Source organism: Morchella importuna, assembly GCF_003444635.1.
Source record: "Morchella importuna strain M04M26 chromosome Unknown Morimp01GS001, whole genome shotgun sequence".
NCBI classification, from domain to species: domain Eukaryota; kingdom Fungi; phylum Ascomycota; class Pezizomycetes; order Pezizales; family Morchellaceae; genus Morchella; species Morchella importuna.
The window spans coordinates 2236936-2256423 of NW_025763398.1; the positions used below are offsets into that span (position 1 = coordinate 2236936).

A 19488-nucleotide genomic window follows, 5' to 3' on the forward strand; every position below is an offset into this window, starting at 1 on the left:
CTTGTGTGTATGAAGACTCGAGAGGATGTATTAGGATGGATGGATGGTTCTGTTACGAAAGAGAAGAGGAGAGCCTGTTCACTTATAAAGCATGGAAAGATGACACGTCTGGTTAAGCTAGAGAGGGTGGTCCACACCGCCACCAAGCCCACCTTACTCTACATCCAGTGCTGGGCCGCACCACAAAGTTATCAACAATGTCTTGAAGCAAGCAAATCTAAACTATGTAGCTATATTATATCATTTAGTGACGGGTATAAAACGAGATCGACTTGTTGCTATTGATGTTACTACATCCTAACAATTCGATCATTGGCGATTCCACTAGTATTGTACTACCCGCCTCAGTATTTGTTATTTCACAACCCATTTTACACACGTGAATACATGCATTCCCACTGCTTGAGCTACCGCAGGCACATAGTTATTGTGCATTGTAGTACCTACTTCGGGATTCATGAAACCTGGTAGAATCAGTTCAACAGATGACTCACCCAACATCTTCTTCGTGTAATCGGGAAGCAGGTATTGGGACATATGATAATCAGAGTCGGTACTTTTTTCACAATTTCGACCTTCTACTTCGAGGTATATATCTGTCTATACTCTACATGTATATAAATAACCATCTGGCATAAAACTTATTAGCATAAACATTAAGACCCCACCGCACACCATCTTAAAACATAGAGTTCCCCATCTTCCCTTGTCGATCCCCGCTTCACCAAACACAATCAATAATTGATTCATTAATTATTTGCACAAACTACAATTAAACTAGTAGTACTATAGCTACAACAATCCCCTAAAATGCCGGACCGCAAAATCAAAGTAGCTCTCATAGTGTAACTACCCCCACTCCACTATCTACATCCATACATCTAACACCCCACCCCACCAGCTTCAACAACGTCGAACTCCTCGACTTCGCCGGCCCCCTCGAGATCCTCTCCATCGCCGCCGACCCCCCCTTCTCCACCACCCACCCCCCCTTCCCACCCTCCTCCACCACCACCACCCCGGACCCCTCCCGCCTCATCTTCGACATCACTCTCCTCAGCGAAACACCCACCTTCACCACCTCCAACGGCCGCGGCACCACCATGCACCGCGACGCAGACATCTTCTCGCCGGCCGGCGCGCCCTCACACTACGACGTCGTGCTCGTCCCCGGCGGCAGCGGGTCGCGGGCCGAGATGCGGAACCTCCCGCTCCTAGAGTGGCTACAGGAATTTGCAGCGTCAGGTGCGACGGGGGACGGGCGCAGGAAGATGCTCATGAGTGTGTGCACGGGGAGCTTGATACTTGCGGCGGCGGGGCTGCTGGATGGGGTGAGGGCGGCGACGCATCATGCTGCGAGGGCGCTGCTGGCGGAGGCGGTCGAGGGGGCTTATGGGAGGGCGGAGGTGGTGGCGGAGAGGGTGGTGTGGGGGGCGGTGAAGGGCGTGGATGTGGTGACGTGTGGGGGTGTGTCGAGTGGGATTGATGCGGCGTTGGAGGTGGTGAGGGTGTTGGCCGGGGAGGCGTGTGCGAGGGGCACGGCGGAATGGATTGAGTATGAGTGGAAGGCGCCGGAGATGGTGGGTTAGTTGGGTGGGTTAAGTGGTGATCAGGGTCCTGTTTTTCTTTTTTGTTAGCTAGTAGTTTGAATGCGCGGATAGCAAATGAGTATCAAATGTTCTTCTTAGATTTGATATCTGGGGAGAGCTATGAAAGCTTGTTAATTGCAAAACGGCCAATTCAATCATAGCAGCTAGAAGCAAATTAAACATAGCTAGCAGTTCGTAGATGATCCACCGTACGTGCACCACCACTATAGCTATTGAGTGCAGGATCCGACCAGTTTTAGGGGTTTTAATTGACACCGATGTCTAAAACCAATACAAGCGATGATCTTATAGCAGCTCGAGTAGGATACCATTCCTCCTGACAGCGGGGTTCTTTCCTGTTCGACACAGTGGCCTTCCTTCCTTCGGTCCTGCCTTTAACAACCAGTACACTCGGGTGAGTGATCGCCCATGACCCAACCCAACGCAACCGCAACCGCAACCCCCTTCATTAAACCCATAATAACCCAACCCAATCCTCTCCACGTGCGCCCCCCATACCCCAAATCTCCATCTTCACCCATTTCCACCGCCGCCAGGACCCCGCGGGGAGAATAAACAAGCACCCGTCCGTCCCTCCCGCCCGCACTAACGTCTTTTTCGACCCTGCCTGCGGGTATCTAGGAGCCCCACACAATCCGGGGCCGCCGGGGGAAGCGTCGGATTACACGGCCTATGCACGGGGAAACTCCGGAAATAGAGTAGGGCTGTAGCACCTAAGAGTGCCGTTTATTGATGCCGAAGAGTTGTTTCCCTTGGCCCGACATAAGGGACGGCCAAACCGGGAATGGGCTATAGCTACTAGCCAGATGGGGGATATGATGGTGTGTTATTTTGCCCCTGTTGAGAGTAGAGTAGAGTAGGGACTGCTTGTGATACGAGGATACGAGGCTGGGGATTTGACAGGTCTGTATGGGGATAGAATGCCGGATATCACATGTACATACTCTACAGGAAGCCCGGAAAATTGCTTTTGCGGCCGGCCACGAGACACAGACAACATCTCCGGTTCCTACGGTGCGTTTCCCGAATTCCCACCCATACCCTTCCCCCCCCCCACGCTGCGTCCCTTCTCGAGTGGTAGAACCCGAGTGGCAGATCGCTATCGATCTATTCCCCGGCTAGTGATCGGGCCAAGGGATATCTTCTCTACACCCACCACCCACCCTCTCAAAGATTTTTTTTCTGCCTACTTTATTTATAGCAGACCCAGCACTGCCTACCGTCGATCATTGGCACCGTGGAAATGACGAGGACACTTGTAATTCCCTCCCTCCCTCCCCTCAGCCCAACCCAACCCTTCGCCCTGAATAGCCGGGTGTGCTGGTGCATGGGATATCACTCGTTGTATCACGTGCTTGGCAGCTCTGTTGGTTGTTGGCTGTTTGTTGGATTCTGGGTACGAATCGAGTCACGTCACATAGAAGGGGGAAGCAAGGTAGAGTAGCGATTATTGTTTTTTCTATTCCATTATTTCTAGAGTAGAGTACTAATAACAAGCCAAGTATTCATAAGGTTCTAAGTATGCATGTCCTCGTAAAAAAACCCGCAAACCAAACCCCCAAACCTTTTTATCAGAAAGCAAAGTAAAGCAAAGGAAAGAAAAAAGGGAGATTAGAAAAACTGGCAAAAAACCAACTAGGAGAAGAGAGGTGAGTGTGTAGTGCAAAAAGGGTGCATTAAATATAAGACTATCTATGCAATATTTGCAGGATAAAAGATATAATAGTGATAATAAAAAAGCAAAAATCCCAGACGCCCCCCATCCTGAATGATAAAAGGAAAAACATAAGAATATATATAAAAAAGCAATGCAGAGTGCAGGTCCGGTGTAGCTAGTAGTGATAATGATAATTAAACATGATAAAAAAAGACTTTTGTCGTCAAGAAAAGAAGAAAAAAAGGAATTAGTAAACCGAGAATCTCCTCATCTCCCTCCCCGCAAGTCTGTCCAAACCGCCCTCAATCTGGCTCTCCCTCCTCAGCTCGGGCAACTTCTCAATCTCGGTCCTCTTCATCAACTCCCAATAGGCGTTTGACTCCACCGCCGGTGAGCTCCTGGGCCTCTTCTCACTCCTCGACGACCTTGTCAACCCATTCCCCATCTCAAAATCCTTGACCGTGGCCTCGCCATCCTCCAGCGTAAACACACCCTCCTCCGCTACTGCAACCTTCTCCTTGACAACATCTTCGGGGTACAGGCGGTCCAAACGGCGCTTGTGCTCCTCAAGGGCATGCTGGTTCTCGACCACCTTGCGGAACGAATCGTCATCCTCGTCCTCGCTCCACACAAACTCATCAACGCCGTTCGTGCCCGCGCTGCCACCGCTCCACAGTGATCGCTGCTTCTGCTCGTCGTAGTCGATCATGTCGAGAAAGCGGTTCTTGCGCTCGATCTCGCGGATGAAGGCCTTCTTTGCCTCGATGGCAGAGAGGGTTGGGTCCGCGGGGGTGCTGTCAGCCTGGCTAGCGGCGTTGGCTTTGCGCTGCTCACGCACGTAGCCAACGACACGCTCCCAACGGGCGAGGCGGGAGTCCTTGCCGATCTTGGAGACGGCGTCGGTGGTGAGGCGTGGGCGCTTTTGTGTACTGGGACGGCGGGTCGTCTGGTACTGGTAGTGTGAGGCACCTTGGTATGTTGGCGCTGGGGGACGAGATGAGTAGATTGTTGTGTTTCCCCGTGGGACTGCCTGCTCGGACATGAGCACCTGCTGGATTGGCGGGTTGATTGGGACGGGGGGGATGAGCGTTGAGTGGTGATGGTAGTGGTTGTGCATGTGCGACGTCACTGGCGGAGGTGATGCGGGTAGGCAGATGGCTGGATGGGGGTCATTGGGTGTGAGGACCATGAACGCCTGCGGCAGCAGGCACGCGGGAGCGCCGGAAGGCCTGGGAGGCTGCTGGACCATGGCGGCGTAGTGTGAGTTTCGCATGATCTGGTCTGCCTGTGTGTGGTACTGGTGCTGCTGGGGAACAACAGTTGAGGACTGAATGCTATTCAATGCATGGCGGGCAGAGCGCAGGGCATTCGAGACGTCGAGGTAGGACTGCGACTGTGGGTGGAAGTGGTGGCGTATGGGAGATGTGGGGGGAGTGGGGAACTGCTGCGCGGATGCCGGGGGTGGTGGCATGCTGCTCGTGCTGGCTGTGGCATTGGCAGAGGCGGCCGTGAGGTGGTGGAGGAGCTTGAGCTTTTTCATGGCGTTCGACATGGTGATGAAAGCTAGCTAGGCTGGCTGTATTGTATTCTTTGTGGTATGTGTAATTAGCGGCAGTTGCTAATCTTCTGTCTCTATATGCTGGTAATGTACTCTAAATAGATAGGATACTGATGCTGCTGGGTGCTGGCTCGACTTTATACTTGATGAATAGATATCGTATAGTATATATATATGCTGTGTGTGGTGGGTGCTGTGTTGATGGGGCAGGCTGCAGAAAAGGTTGTGAGAAGTCAAGACCGGCGGACTGATGGGGGGCCGTCAAACAGTTATATACACTTGCAAGAACGAGAGAGAAGGAGAAGGAGAGAGAGCTCCGGACGAAAAGGGGCGATTAAAGGTGGGGGCAGACACGAGTTTGTGATGAGTGAGAGAATGAGTGAGAGAATGAGTGAGAGAGTTGAGTGAGGGATTGAGAGGTTAAGCAGCTGCAGCCCCATATCCATGGCTAGCCCAGCCTTGCAAACACTCAAAAAAACACTATGCTGCTTGCTGCACATTATACACTATGACCACCCACCACACCCGCTACAAAGCAAGGTTACTCTCGCAGCAACCCAGCAGCAGCAGTCAACTCAGACACGCGGCTCTGCCCGACAGGGGCCTGCATATTTGCGCGTATGCGGGAGAGAACCGGAGTTACTAGGGTAGAAGTAGGATTCTTTAGGAATTAAGGAAAGTGACGGGCCCCCGGTCAGTTGAGAGAGGCTGGTTGGTTGGCTCTGGAATCTGCGCGTGTGTGTCGTCTCTGTCTGTCTGTGTGTGTGTGTTGCGGCGAGAGAATTATCAGTCAGACAGGGATGCTGTTGATGGCCCACCGGCGACCGCTGACAGAATTGCTCCATACGGGTGATATCGGCCACGCTACGGGAAGGCGAGTAAAATCTGTCACACACACCCCTCAACCGACATCGGGATGGATAATCCGCAACACGCACGAAGAGGGAGAAGAGACGCCCCCAATTCAAGTTCCCACCACCACCACCGTCACTTCCGCCGCCGCACTGCATGCATATTGGTTACGATATCGAGAAAAAAAGGCAAATAAGAAAGGGAAAAATAAAAAAGACTAGAGAGACCGAATTCTGAGACTCTGACTTCATGGATTTGGACATCAAACTGAAAAAATGACTTCGCTACCGGGAATTTTACCCATGTCCCGGAACAATATCCCCCCCCGCCAAAACCGTATGTCGAGCATGTTTCAACCCAAGCAAGTCAAGCAAGCAAGCAACAAAGCAGGTATATCTACATAACTCCACACACATGTATGTACCTACAACATAAACTACCTACTCTATCTAAGTAGAGTATCCCATCCTATCCATCAATCCTGTCCATCCAGCACCACGTCGACCTATTTTGCTCATGGCTCAGGCCAATACATACGTGGATATGGTATGTTGGTCAGGTCACACACGGCCCAAAGTCGGTCGTTCGAATAGCAGGTTCCCATTCCCTATTCCCCATTCCTCGTTCACCCCCCCCCCCCCCCCAACCACTTGCGATTATGTACTATGACATTGATGATTCGATACCTACTTTGTCTCTCTTTTTGCAAGTTTAGGGTAGAGTACGTAGTTATCGAACAGCCAAAACCCCTCTTTTTATCGCTCCCTCGTATCCCATCCATTGGCTGGCTGGTTGAGGAAAACAAAATATGGGCTTGCTGTTCGTCCGGCGACAGATATAGAAACAAAGCGTAGGGCGGGGCTGCTATCTTTCTATGTATATGGTAATCTACATGTGCTGTACAAAGAGGTGCGATGGACCTAAGGGCAGTATTTCGTATCTATGATACTGAGATGCATAGCAATCCAGTCCAGTCCAGCCTCGCTTGACATCTGTGTGTACATACAGTAGATAGAAGAGTATCTGCTCTCATACATATCAGACAGATAGAATTAAGCAGGTTGGGGGTGATAGAAACAGAAACGCTCTCGCTTGGGATTGACACGAATGAATGCCTGGCCATCTATCTATCACACCGTGGCAGCGCAGTCGGTAGATCATCAGGCATGGGGTACCTGAGCACAGCAGCACCAGAGTACCCCAAGTAAAAAAAATAAAAGTTTTTTTCTTTCCGTCAGCGTGGGTGTGTGTGCGTTTGGAGAAAAGATGCTGTTTGTGCGATAAAAACTTGACCAGTCACTGCCATACGACATTCGCATCGTCGACTTTTGTATGTTTTAACGTTTCTGCCTGATTTCTCATACTTCCCCCATAATTGCAGTACCTACATTACCCGCCCCCATCATATGCCATACAATAACACACCATTAACAAAACAAAACAAACTTAAGAGCTCCTGAGAGCTCGCTGCTCAGATATTCGACCGCCGGCGGTGCAATCGGGTGAAGCCGGGGGTGGCCCATGTATCAACTCATCGATTTGAGGCTGAACCACCCACTCACCAACCCCAGCCCAGTCCAGCGGGTAGATAGATGGTAACGCCACAAGAATAAAAAAATTCCGGCATGATCTGATCTCACCGTCTTTTTTTTTTTTTTTTTTTTTTTTTTCTTCCGAGAAAATATCGAAAACATCACCAGTTTTTCCGGGCTGATCTTTTTTTTTTTTTTGAGGGAACGTGTCCTCTTGACCAAGTGACTGAAATTTGACTCCTACCTGCCAACCTGGATAGAGTACCTTTACAGGCTACCCTAACAGAATAAGGAGAATCTGGGGGAAGTTAGAGTGCGATCTGCTAGCAGAAATTGATCCGAGATCCTCCTTGCGGTGGTTTCGTTGGGCGTGGTTTTCCCCATACAGAGCTCTGTTGGAGTCTCGATGGTACCGCCCGTAGAGATCTATCTATCCCCTGGCCCTTAAGTTTGACTTTGATCCCTTTCGATGTACTCGTAGCTACAAGGAAGGATTTTTCTTGTTGCGGTCTCAATCAATCATCACGCCTCCAGAGACCGTATCGGGTGAAGTAAGGAATCGATCGAGTGATGTTACATGTATGTAGAGTTCCGTAGTCTAATAACTCCCGAAACGACGCGACGGCTATTGCCGACGACGAACACGATGTTTTTTCTAGAACGCGTCGCACGTGACCGCGACTCGGGGAGCATTAAGCTCATAAGAAGAAGGGTAGGACCGGGTCTACCCGTAGCATGTACCTATAATACCGGCATCATCTCTGACTACAATTAATTGAAACAGAAGAACAACTTATCGCGGGCGGGCAGGCAAGGAATATCGTTGCATTTATGGGGGAGAAATCAGCCCAGCTTTACTCCGCAATTGACGGCACGGGCGTGGTATGATGGCTACATATCTATAGGAGCGTTCTTTGGATATATCTATATCCGTCTGGCTGCTTGTTTAATTTGCCAGTGCTGGGACTTCAGCCTTAACAACAAATGAATATGAATGAATGCGGAGGAGAACGGCGCTCGAAACAAGTTCCCTCAGGCCATTGCGGGGATGCTTCTGACTTCCGGTTTCGGGTTGAATTCCCCGGCTTTGGATTTTTCGAAATAGAGAATCCTGTTCACTGCTTGCGCACGGGCGGGTTGGATTGTTGCTGTAAACCCAGGTGGCATGATAATCACCCATGCGGGTTGCAGTAAGGTAAGGTTATCAGATCTGACGTTTCATCCGGCCGCAACCATGTACTACAGCACCGGCCGGACGATCCCTAGAGTAATGTACAAGTACTTTGGCTTGCAAGTTACCTGCCGATGAAGCGGATCCTCGGTAGAGCGGCCGGGCCCACTGCGGGTTGCAAAACTGTGGATTTCGCCGGTACTCGCAATTAGATATCGGGTTTGATCAAAGAGCTGTTCCAGCTCCAGCTTTTCGTGATCGTCAAACTGTACAAAGCTGTACAAAGCTGTACAAAGCTGTTTGTGCTAGATCGACAGACAACGTGCAAAACACTCAATTCCTCATTCTGACATCACATTACCTCATAGCTACATAGCTTCGTGGTAATAGCTGTTGGTAGCTAGCTGTGCTGCGAGTGAGAAAGATATAATCGGCAACCCCGTGGGCAGAATGATTCGATTTCTGTTTCTTCTTTTTACCTCAAGTAAAGTGTTCCTCTATCATCGTTCCACTTTAGCTTTGACTACTAAAAAAAATATTCTTAGTTTACCGGGCCTATTTCTTATCTCATTTTCGTATCTAGGATCGAATCATCTCATACGATCCCATCCCATCCGTTCATCCCGAGGTCACTTCGTAGGGGCAGAGTAAGGAGAAGCTTAGGACGAAAATCAGATATATTTATTCTCCTCGGAATTAGTGAAATTTACAATATGTCGTCTACACACAAGGTACAAATCCTATCAAATCTTACCCACTATCAATAGCTTAATACCATGCCCATAACCCTTACCGCCACTTATACCGCCTATTCTACGTACTCCCCGCACCACCATCACTACCGTCCCGTTCCCTTCACACACACAATCTTCCCCCCGACCCGCCGCATCATTCTAACACCGCACAGAGCAACCCAACGCACGGCCAAAAAGTCTCCACCGACCCCTCCGGCCGCCGCTCTCCGAAATACGAGCACAGCGGTCCCGTTGCTAAGGACTCACTCGCCGCCGATTCTCTCCGCGCGGGTGGCTCCTTCTCCGCTGGCGGCCCCACGGGGATCTCTGGCTCCTCGGGTTCAGGAAGCACATTTGCTGCTGACCCAAGAGAAGGCGGCGGGAATATCAGGACGCTGCATGGCGGGAAGGAGGACCTCGAGGAAGGTCTGGGTCATGCGGATAGGCAGGTGAAGGAAAAGACGAAGGAGAGCGGTGACTTCTCGGGGAGTGGGAGTAGGGGCGCGTTTAACGTGTCAGCGGGAGAGCTTGAAAGTTTGAATGCCGAGGGCGGCAGGATCGGAGCGTCTAGTGGTGGAGGAGGATTGGGGCCGTCAAAGTATTCGGGTGGTGATAGTATCGCCGAAGAGGGACGTGGATCTAGGCAGACTGCTGGGTCGACTACTACCACTACGAGTGGTGGACGTGATAAGCCCATCAAGAAGGTCCCGAAAACCACACGAAATGAAGAGATACTAGAGCCAGGACTGGATTGGTCGGAGGTGCCGAAGGACATTGAAACATTGCCCGAGATCGGTAGTCCCGAGGACCCAGGCCGTGTCGGGGAGATTCATCTGCTTTTGCGGAAGGCAAGGAGGGATTTTGCTCTGGCCACAGGGATCCCTAAAGGTGGTGACAGTGAGAACCCGTATGAAGCGTTGAGTGATAGTGAGAGCGCTCCTGAGACGGAGAATCCTAGCAGGGCTTGAAATTTTTTTTTTTTTATATAAGTTTGTAGTTTTAGTGGATTGGTTTCTCTTCTTAGTTTTATTGTTATTTTGAAGGACTCATAGGTTGTTGGATATGTATAGGACTATTATGAATTGTGAGATATTTGTGGTTCAATAACATTTGTCGTGCATAGATCAAGTGACTAAGCCTCTTTCGGATGTCAATGATTGATGGAACCGGTTTATTTTCGTAGCAACCTGGGAGTTGTCCAAAGAATGCTAGAGTAAATAAATTGGCGACCAGAGCACACACCGCTAGCTAGAACCGTGGTTAAGAATGCGAGATTTTTGAATCTTGTCATGAGAGGTAGAACCGATCGAAATATAAATTTGAATCTCGCCCGAGGAAAAAAAAGGAATAGGATATCCCGCTTACGTTCCTTCTAATCTGTCCCTTCAGTGGCGTGCAAGGTAACGCGCGATTAAAGTACTGGAACTGGTTGATACCCGAATAGCATGATTTGCTGTCGATATAAAATGAATTACTCTTCACGAGGGCACGCTGCCTCCTCAATACTATCCGTCCCTTGAGTAATCTAATCTATAGAGAGGCTATTCTCAATGATCCTGCCTTATGATAGTCGACGTCTACCTGATGGTGCTTAGAGACTAGTTTCTGGCAATGGGGAATTAGAGCTTCTCGTAAATAGCTCCCTGCATGCAATAAATATCCCAGCACAGTGTGCTATCCGTAGCCGTTTATGCCTCGCCGCTGCTCTCACCGAATCAGAAACCCCGAAGGCCCAGGATATGTATACCCCTATAAGGTCGATAGCCTTAGGATTGCTTGGTGGCTTTGGCTTTCAACTATAAAAACTGTGGCTAATATGGTCCGGCCGTTCATCAACGCCTTCAATAAATTAATACAAATTTATTTTAAGAAGTAACGGGAATAGGGTTTGATGAAGAACCTGGGATAATAAAAATGCGAGGCTCAATTTCCACCTATTTACCGGTCCGAATAAGCCATCCCAATAAATGGAGAGGAGGACTAACGAATGGCTAAGTACGATCGATTGGTTTGCTTTATATATCTTCTTAACTAAATTGGGCGAAGAAGTGTTGGATTGAAGGGTGGAAATGCCTATGGTACCAAAAGTGAAAAGTACATGTATGATGTCGATTCGGAAATCTACAAAGGCCGAGAGATAGGGGGCACTAAATAGAGTATCTGTATAGATTTATAATTACAATTAAGTTGAGGGCTGAGAAGGTACACGTATTCCAGTGAGGAATCTAGCGCAGTTAAAAGCACCACAGAAAAAACGTAAGGTACCCATCCGGGGCGTAGTTACATACCTGTCCTTCTTTCTGTTCTTCACTAAGGCCCTCTTCAAAACTCCGTCTCTTCTTCATTACCACAAACCTCATAGTTAACGCAACCTTATCCTGAAAAACTTATCATTGCAGCTTGTTGTATTACAAGGCCAGTAATGGCTTCCATAAACCCTTGGGCGTATCCCGGTGAAAGTTCGAAAACCTTTGGAATGTTGCCTCATCAGCACTATTCAGAGGCCCAAAAAATAATGAACAGGAAGCGGATGGAGGCTATGCAGAAAGGGCTGATGAATCATAACTTATATCAGGGGGCTCCCTCTCGTATGTCATACCTACTTTGAATTGGAGCGGCTACTAATTCGACTACATAGCAGCCTTTTTGACTATCCCTGTCCCTGAAGGCCATCAAATAAGTGCCGGATGTCTTTACGTTGATGAGCAGTGGAAGATGGCCAGCAAAACCCTCCCAAACCCATTTACTGATAAATCTTGGACCATGAGCCCCCCAGAAAGTATGTGCAAATAAAAATCTCCGCCCATTCTTAAAGTACTAAATTGTTTATAGCATACGATCCCGTTCAATCTAAGGATTTAGATACCATCTTCAACTATGATAGCTATAGTGATAGTGCACCAATTGAAAAACAATCCTTCTCAGAGCCAGCAATATATGACCTTCCATGGACCAATGTTTCGATTGATCCTATGAAGTCCTGGCTACCTCCCCCCCCTAACCGCGCTGAGGCTTGGTATATGGATCCAGTAGAGCTTGCTGCTCGTAGATATGAATGGAGGGGTGCTAAAGAAGAGGCATCGATGCTTCGTGCCAAGTTTCAACCTTTGAGTCTTCTTCATCGATGGGTTCTTCAATGGCACATCTGGGCGGAAAAACAGCAAGCAGCCAAAGGTTTGTTTTGAATTTCACTTGGGATCTACATTACTTTCTAATACTTCGTTCTCTCGTCCATCACAGATCCTCCCAAGGAAACAAAAATCAACTCTAGATCTATTTCCAAAGGAACAACAACGGCTGCCTCTCGAGTAAGCAGTTATGAAAAGCCTAGGGTGAAGTTTATCCAGTATCCAGAGTGGGCGACAGATACCAGTTTAAAAGGTAAGTCAGATATGTTTTTTCTCTATATTATGACCACTAACTCAGTCTCTATAAGTCGATCATTTGGGTTCTTCCTATATCAATGAGCCACCTACGGTGAAATTCAACTATGCTCAAGGTTTGTCTAGTATGTGAACTTTACTCTGAAGAATTCCTCAGCCAAGTCTTCGGTTCTCCTAATCAATGCTTTACTAGATAAAATCTCTCTCTCTACACCACAGGAGGATCAAAACAGAAAGGGGAAACATAACCAGAAAAGCGGCGGTCAGCCTTCTACACAGCCGACCAGTGCCCCCACAGCTCACCATAGAAAGGTTGAACCTGAAGCGATCAACATTGTTGATATTCCACTAAAACCCTGCGTTCTTGATACTGAACGTATTATCCCTCAAGTACTGAAAGATCGAGTCTTTCATGGCCATTTCCCGAACGGTTTAGGATCCCTAGATACAGATGATATAAATAAGGATAGTGATGTGTCTGTTGCCTATAGGACCCATGCTAGGTGGGTTCTAAATGGTAATTTTATGAGCGATGACTCAGAAGACGATGATATCACTGAGACATCGGCTGCTCCTCATATATTCCACGAACCACAAGGCTGCTCTTCGGAGGAATTTAAAAAGCTGCTTCAACCATCACCAGATATTTCTCATGATAGTGCTTGGAATGACCCGTTTTTTCTTGAGGATTCTGGTTCTTCGAACTTTTCTATCAGTGATAGCTCGCTCATATCAAATGATGGCGAATTTCCTGTGATCAGTGGTGAAGAACTCGAGAAAATACTCGAGGAGGCAAAAGGAACAACTCAATTCCACAAATGGCAAAACGCACATCCTTCTATGCACCAAAAAGAGTTTAAGAAATTGATCAATCTTCATAGATTTGCTACGGAGTCGGAAGCTAAGAACCAGAAGCGTTGGAGATCCAAGGAAAAGATGGAAAAATCCGGAAATACTAGAACGACTACTGATTCTGGTTTCCTTGGCTCGTCGGAACCATCTAGTCCCACAACCCTCGGCCAGGATCCATCATTTTCAAGCAGTACGAGTATGAAGCCAAATTCTGAAATTGATGCTCTTGCTGAAAGCTATCATACATATGCTCAACCCGATACTGTGGGGATAATGCCAAAATCTATCCCCAAGCAAGATGATTACACTTGTATCACCCATGATGATATAAAATTCTTGAGAGAACTCAAAAGAAAGTTTTCCGAGGGGGCACTTATTCATCAGACTTCAACAGAGCAGGAGTTTATACCCCAGACCGAGGCAATTCCCGTCAAGCCTCCTCAAAAGACTGTGCAGGATAATCTATCTCTCCGTGATGTTTTTATGACTGCCAAACCTTTCCCTAGTATCAGCTATAGAATTGACCATGAATATACAAACATGTTCTCCAGGTGTAACAAAGATCAAGAGAATAATAACTTAGAGCAATTACAGAAAGGCTATGATGGACCGGCACCAAAAAGGCATCATATGACAACTCCATTCGGGGATGTTTCTTTCCATCCTGGATCCGCTGATTATCATCCGTTCTTCCACACAACCAAATCCTCAATTTTCAAGAAATTGGTCGTTAGTACGGGGAGGTTTTGGAACCTGGGGGCCAATATTTCTCTCAGTGGATTTTGGGTTACGGAAAGATTATTCATTACAGCGCTAAATTTTCATCCCTGGGCTCCCAGCACAGTGGTCCAGTCTTTTCAGGATCAAATTGAGGATTTTGAGTCACGTAATAACGGGATCGATATTTTTGTCTCGAACGGCTACCTTAACTGGTCCAATCCCAATGATGACCCAGAGGCTATCAAAGTAATTTTGAGAGCATGGGATATTTCTGCAAGAATAGCAATCTTTGAGCCTGAAGACAAACAGAAAGTTGCGAAGGACTTTGTTGGAATTGATATGTTAATCGAAGAAGATACAACACCTGTCTATAGCGGGGCAAACATTGCCACAATCGGTTATAACCCCATGGAAGCAGCAAAGAATGACCCATTGGGGTTGAGGATACTTATTCCTGGTCATAGATCCGTTACGTTTGGCGATATTACAATCTGTGGGGGTCTCCATAAAAATAGAACCAAATCATCTTCAGTCTTTGCTAGGCTAGACTCAGGATTTTCCCATGGTGCATATGGACGCATGTGTGTGGTTATCGAAAGATCCAAAGAGTCGGGTTTTATAATTGGCATTGGTATTAAGCAGATCTCCTAGATTTAGGCTTTATGTGCTAACCTTCATAATAGTGAGCGGACAATGTGAAGAACAGGGTCTTAATCGGCCTGAGGCTCTGAGTGATTTCGTTAGCACGTTCCCAATCGGATTCAAGGCCGAACTGAGAAGACTTTTGAAGTTCTGAAAATCTGAACCCTGTGTGGTTTAGTAAGCGTGTTTAATGATTGTGATGGACATTGTGTGAGCGCTTTGCTTTTGCTTCGGTGTATTTTATTTTTATGAGCTTAGGATTTATGCTGCCGTTTTTCTTTTTAATCTCGGGCTATGATCATGAAGAGAAGCGTTAACACTTGCTTGAGTACGTACTCAGTACTTACGAAATGAAATATAAAATTTGCTGTAGAAAAATACTGCCCTGATGAGTTGGCAGGTTTCTTTTTGTTAACCAACACGGTCCTCTCTAACTCACTACATGTAGTAATACATTCACCACCAGCGCCACTCCTCTGATATATTTGTAGAGCACACAACATGTATTAAAGGATGTTGTGATTCTCGCGACGGTAAAAGGGGAATCAAGAGTGATGAGGGTGGTAACGCATATGATTCTAGTTTGCGGGATTGATAGGGTAGATGGTATTATTGCCTCGGATTTTCCCGTTTTTCTTGTGCAATTCATCTACGAGTGATATTTTATGTTCCAAATCACCTCACGGATCTTCGAATGATAGGGTTGAGTAGTTAGCCTCTTTAAATACTCTACATGCTTCATTATCCATTATAGTCTTCTATCATTCGTTTCCTCCTTCAACCCTTATCGGCGTATTTCCGAAGCTCTCCAGTCCTCTACTAACTACTCCCTCAGCCCCTCCGCCCATACCGAGATCGCCCCTCATCTTCTCATATTGCTCCCCGGCAATCCTCAGTCGTTCTTGGACCATATTCTCTCTCTCGGCAATTTCATTCTTTTCGGCCTGTAGACTCTCTGCCATCTTCAGTGTCTGTCCCCTCCTAAATTCCATAGCCGCAAGTGAATCCTGTAGCCTCTTCATCGCATCCTTTAAGCTAGGTAACGGGGTTACATGAGGTGGTTGTCGTGTTAGCAACTCGAGGTCAGACGCTACAGATCCGGGGCCATTTGACGAAAATGCTCCCTTTCTGATCTGATCACGTTCCCACTCTTCCTCTAAACTGTCTTTGGAAACAACAGAGTCGGCATCGGATACTACGCCTTCTGCCTCGTCGATTGCATCACGAATACCCTTACGGCGGATACTCTCCTGCCTACGCTGAGCAGATTTGCCACCGAGAACAATACGTTCGTCTTCGACGTACTTCTCCATCTCTTCGTCCTCGTCAAGCGGTACTAGCCGCGACTTTTTCTTCTTACTCTTGAGGAGAATCTCGTTGGAATTATCGTCCGAGTCTCCGTCGAGCGAGATGAAGTCACCCGCCTTTGCTCGTGTCGATTTCTCGGCCCGCCGGGCTTTGAGAACTCGGACAAGCCCTTCGTCCAGGATACCTGTTGTCCCTGCGGGGACGACTTCGGTGTATCTAGTGACAACGGCCTGGTTCTGATTTCCCTTCTCCACGACTGCCATCACATCGTCATCCATGGTCATATCATAGTCCCCACTTTCCGATTCTTCTTCCGGCCCAGGTATTGGTGCTGTGGGGGTGCTGCTCTTTAGCTCTTCGAGATATTCTTTCGAGTAGCTTGGCCTTTCTGTCGTTGTGGCGTTGAGCTGATCTATCCCTACAACGCCAGCTGCGAGCCCAGATTTGCGCGCTGCATTGCGCTCAATAGCTTTCCGGCTCAGGGCAGACTTTTTGGGTACGAATGCTGGGGTTTCTGAGTCGGCGGTATCGGAGGAGGCAGCTTCGGCGTCAGGACCGCCGAAAGAGAGGCGTAGGGTTGCTTTTTTCTTTTTTGTAATTTTTGGACGGGGAGCTGTGGAGTGAGAAATTAGCTATGAACCATCTGTTCAAGGCCCAAGATTAGGCGGGAGAGGTAGGTACCTTCTGTAGGCTTCTCCAAAGAATTGTCTTCGTCCTCCTCATTCTCATCAGCCTCAATTTTCCTGGCTTTCGGGCGACGTGACGCGAATGAGGACCTCATGATTGGAGTGTTGTTAAATTAAAGTAGTGGGAATGTAAAGACTTGAGGTCAGCTCCTCCGATCTGGCTACCAAACACCGCCCAGGAAGTCGCGACGGCGGCCAGTTCCTTCGAGCTAGTGACGTCGGGAGACCCTGGTTCAGTTAGCCGCATACACGCGCTTCCAACGCCAAGACTCGACTGACAACGTCTCAAGCCTCCAACACGTTAATCTCAGGCTTCCATTCCCCTCCAACACCCCCCCCCCACTCACGTTCGTCGTTCTCTATACACCAAACTCAAAGATGCCACAAGCTCAGCCAGAACTCAAGAAGGTAGGAGAGAACCCTCTGGTGCTAATGGCAGTCGCTAACTGGTTTGCAGTACCTCGATAAGCGCCTTTTCGTGCAGCTCAATGGCAGCCGCAAGGTCATTGGCGTGCTTAGAGGATACGATGTAGTTCTCCCTCTGTAGCTTCTTTTCTGCTATCTTTTAGTTAGCTGTGCCACAGGGTTCTGTGGGTACAGCTGGGTTGGACGGAATGCTAACGAGGGGTAACCTAGGTCTTCCTAAACATCGTTCTTGACGATGCCGTCGAGGAGAAGGATGGCGGTGAGAAGGTTCGCATCGGTACAGTCGTGATAAGGGGAAACTCAGTTGTCATGTTGGAGGTACGTTCTGAGCCCATTCCTAGTTCCAATTGTTTCTGTATTATGGCTAGACTAACATTGCTTTTGTTTATAGGCACTCGAAAGAATAAACTAAAACCTACAAAAAATGAACTGGAACGATACGCGGATAATATATTAGGACGAAATTGCCATGGGATAGGAAAGGGGAGCTACGTATAAAGAATGCTGCACGGGTCGGGCCAATTAGGCTGGTTGGGCTGCTCGGAACTTATAAAATACAGCTATCAAAAAGTGTTTTGGACCGATACCCTACCGGAAATACGTTCAATCTCTGGGCGTTCTTTCCTTGTTGTTTGTTTCTCCAGTGAAATTGAGTAGCTGTAGTTTTGGGTCGTAGATATATAAACGGTACAAATCACTATCAGATCCCCCATACTGATGGCACCAGAATATAACCGAGTTAAAATGATTTTAATAACTACAATTTAGCCCTAATGATTATACAAGCCCTAGCACCCTATGACCGTCCCATGAAAAAAGTACCCAAAAGAAATATTCCATCTACCCAGCCTTAACCTCCCTCAAAGGCTCCAGCGCCGGCGCTGCACTCCTTGTCTGCTTCGCCTCCAACTCCACCTTCGCATACCATGCACCTCCCGCCAGCGTCAAGCAGATCCCCGACACATTTAACCAGCTAACGGCAAGCCCCCAAAACATGATACTCAACACAATGGTCAGTATCTGCTTGACATTCGCCGCAACCGTCATTGTCAGAGCACCAGTCTTCTTGTTCGCCGTAAAACTGATCACATTGAGCGCAAACGCAATCGCGCCGTTGACGGCCAGAATAAGAACATCCCTGCTGCCCATATGCTCGCCCGCATACACCTCCAAGCGCTCAATCTCCCCAGTGCAGTATGCGTAGATGAGAGTCTGGACGAGTGCTAAGGGGCTCATACGGAAAAGAAGTTCGAGTGGGGAGAGACGCAGACCAGATGTCTGGATGCGGTTTGTGACAACGGTCTTGAGCGCGGCGAGGAAGGCACCGAGGAGGGTGAGGACGAAGCCGAGAGGGGTAAAGTAATAGTCACCAAAGGTGGCGAGAGCGACACCGAGAACGACGGGGATTAGGGAGATGTAGGTGAGGCGGGAGTAGGTCTTGGAGAAGAAGACGGCGTAGATGATGACGGTGAAGAAGGGGGTGGTGGCCCGGACAATCTGGTGGAAGGGAATTGTTACGAGGTTTCTAGGGAATGGTTAGTGCGGGTTCTTGTTATGTTTTTTGTTGGGTAATGAATACTCTTGAGCTTGAAGTAGAAAGAATAGTGTCATGCTCAAGATATTATTGCCCGATATATGATTTATTTCTGTCGTATCATTTCACAGAAATACCTCCAGGGTAGAACAAGACGGAAAAGGAAAAAGAGAAGATGAGACATACAATGAAACATTACTGATAGCGATATTAATCGTATATAGTATCGAGAACAAGAGCATCACCAAGTTCTCTTTGTCAGTGAGCTGCGTCAACTGGAATGACCCTCGCATATAAAATATCGTACACCCGATGGTACCACAGAGAGCATGGATTCCTGTTAACAAGTATGGAAACGGAAACTAAAAATTTAGTTAGTTACTATTGTTACTACCACTATTTAAAAAAGTTCCTGACAGTTGATCATTTCCGGCCGCCGGGTGGATCTAATAATATTTAAACAGGGGAGCAGGAAAATCAGTACTGCACCTTTCCCATGACAGCCTTATTGTAAAGAGTCAACGCTAGGTTGAGGGCAAAGTAGATTGTGAGCCATGCATATTTCGCTCGCACCGAGTCCTGCGGTTGCTGGGCGTCGGATGTGTTTTTGGTTGCCTGGGAAGAGCTCGAAGAAGCAGCAGAAGAGGAAATCGGCAAGAGCCGAGTACTTTGGTCAGAAGAAGAAGACATGGTCGACAACGTAGTAATATGATTCAAGAGAGTGTGGGGAAACAAGTTAACCTTAAAGAAAGACTAGAAGAAAAAGAGGGAAAGATCGAAAGAGAACAATTAAGCAGAAAGGCTAGGTATTTAGAGTAAGTAG

At 47.9% G+C, this 19488-nt stretch overlaps 7 protein-coding genes across 7 annotated transcripts; 4 read left to right on the forward strand and 3 right to left on the reverse strand.

Annotated features, from left to right (window-relative positions):
• Positions 1 to 810: 810 nt before the first annotated feature.
• LAJ45_00562 (uncharacterized protein) lies at positions 811 to 1589 on the forward strand (the record flags this gene model as incomplete). The annotated part of the gene is made up of 2 exons (XM_046110163.1): positions 811 to 845; positions 902 to 1589. 2 exons carry the CDS (start codon positions 811 to 813, stop codon positions 1587 to 1589), a joined length of 723 nt encoding a protein of 240 aa, XP_045976856.1.
• Positions 1590 to 3514: 1925 nt separating this feature from the next.
• Positions 3515 to 4819, reverse strand: LAJ45_00563 (uncharacterized protein; the record flags this gene model as incomplete). The annotated part of the gene is made up of 1 exon (XM_046110164.1): positions 3515 to 4819. The coding sequence occupies one exon, from the start codon at positions 4817 to 4819 to the stop codon at positions 3515 to 3517; it is 1305 nt and encodes a 434-aa protein (XP_045976857.1).
• Positions 4820 to 9093: 4274 nt separating this feature from the next.
• LAJ45_00564 (uncharacterized protein) lies at positions 9094 to 10082 on the forward strand (the record flags this gene model as incomplete). The annotated part of the gene is made up of 2 exons (XM_046110165.1): positions 9094 to 9111; positions 9288 to 10082. 2 exons carry the CDS (start codon positions 9094 to 9096, stop codon positions 10080 to 10082), a joined length of 813 nt encoding a protein of 270 aa, XP_045976858.1.
• A 1795-nt stretch (positions 10083 to 11877) lies between these two features.
• Positions 11878 to 14865, forward strand: LAJ45_00565 (uncharacterized protein; the record flags this gene model as incomplete). Its single annotated transcript, XM_046110166.1, has 6 exons — positions 11878 to 11893; positions 11947 to 12288; positions 12355 to 12495; positions 12551 to 12622; positions 12691 to 14700; positions 14753 to 14865. The coding sequence occupies 6 exons, from the start codon at positions 11878 to 11880 to the stop codon at positions 14863 to 14865; spliced, it is 2694 nt and encodes an 897-aa protein (XP_045976859.1).
• Positions 14866 to 15472: 607 nt separating this feature from the next.
• On the reverse strand, positions 15473 to 16800 carry LAJ45_00566 (uncharacterized protein; the record flags this gene model as incomplete). The annotated part of the gene is made up of 2 exons (XM_046110167.1): positions 15473 to 16632; positions 16701 to 16800. 2 exons carry the CDS (start codon positions 16798 to 16800, stop codon positions 15473 to 15475), a joined length of 1260 nt encoding a protein of 419 aa, XP_045976860.1.
• Positions 16801 to 17083: 283 nt separating this feature from the next.
• LAJ45_00567 (uncharacterized protein) lies at positions 17084 to 17543 on the forward strand (the record flags this gene model as incomplete). Its single annotated transcript, XM_046110168.1, has 4 exons — positions 17084 to 17113; positions 17163 to 17234; positions 17342 to 17449; positions 17523 to 17543. 4 exons carry the CDS (start codon positions 17084 to 17086, stop codon positions 17541 to 17543), a joined length of 231 nt encoding a protein of 76 aa, XP_045976861.1.
• A 428-nt stretch (positions 17544 to 17971) lies between these two features.
• Positions 17972 to 19355, reverse strand: LAJ45_00568 (uncharacterized protein; the record flags this gene model as incomplete). Its single annotated transcript, XM_046110169.1, has 3 exons — positions 17972 to 18656; positions 18852 to 19027; positions 19155 to 19355. The coding sequence occupies 3 exons, from the start codon at positions 19353 to 19355 to the stop codon at positions 17972 to 17974; spliced, it is 1062 nt and encodes a 353-aa protein (XP_045976862.1).
• Positions 19356 to 19488: the final 133 nt, after the last annotated feature.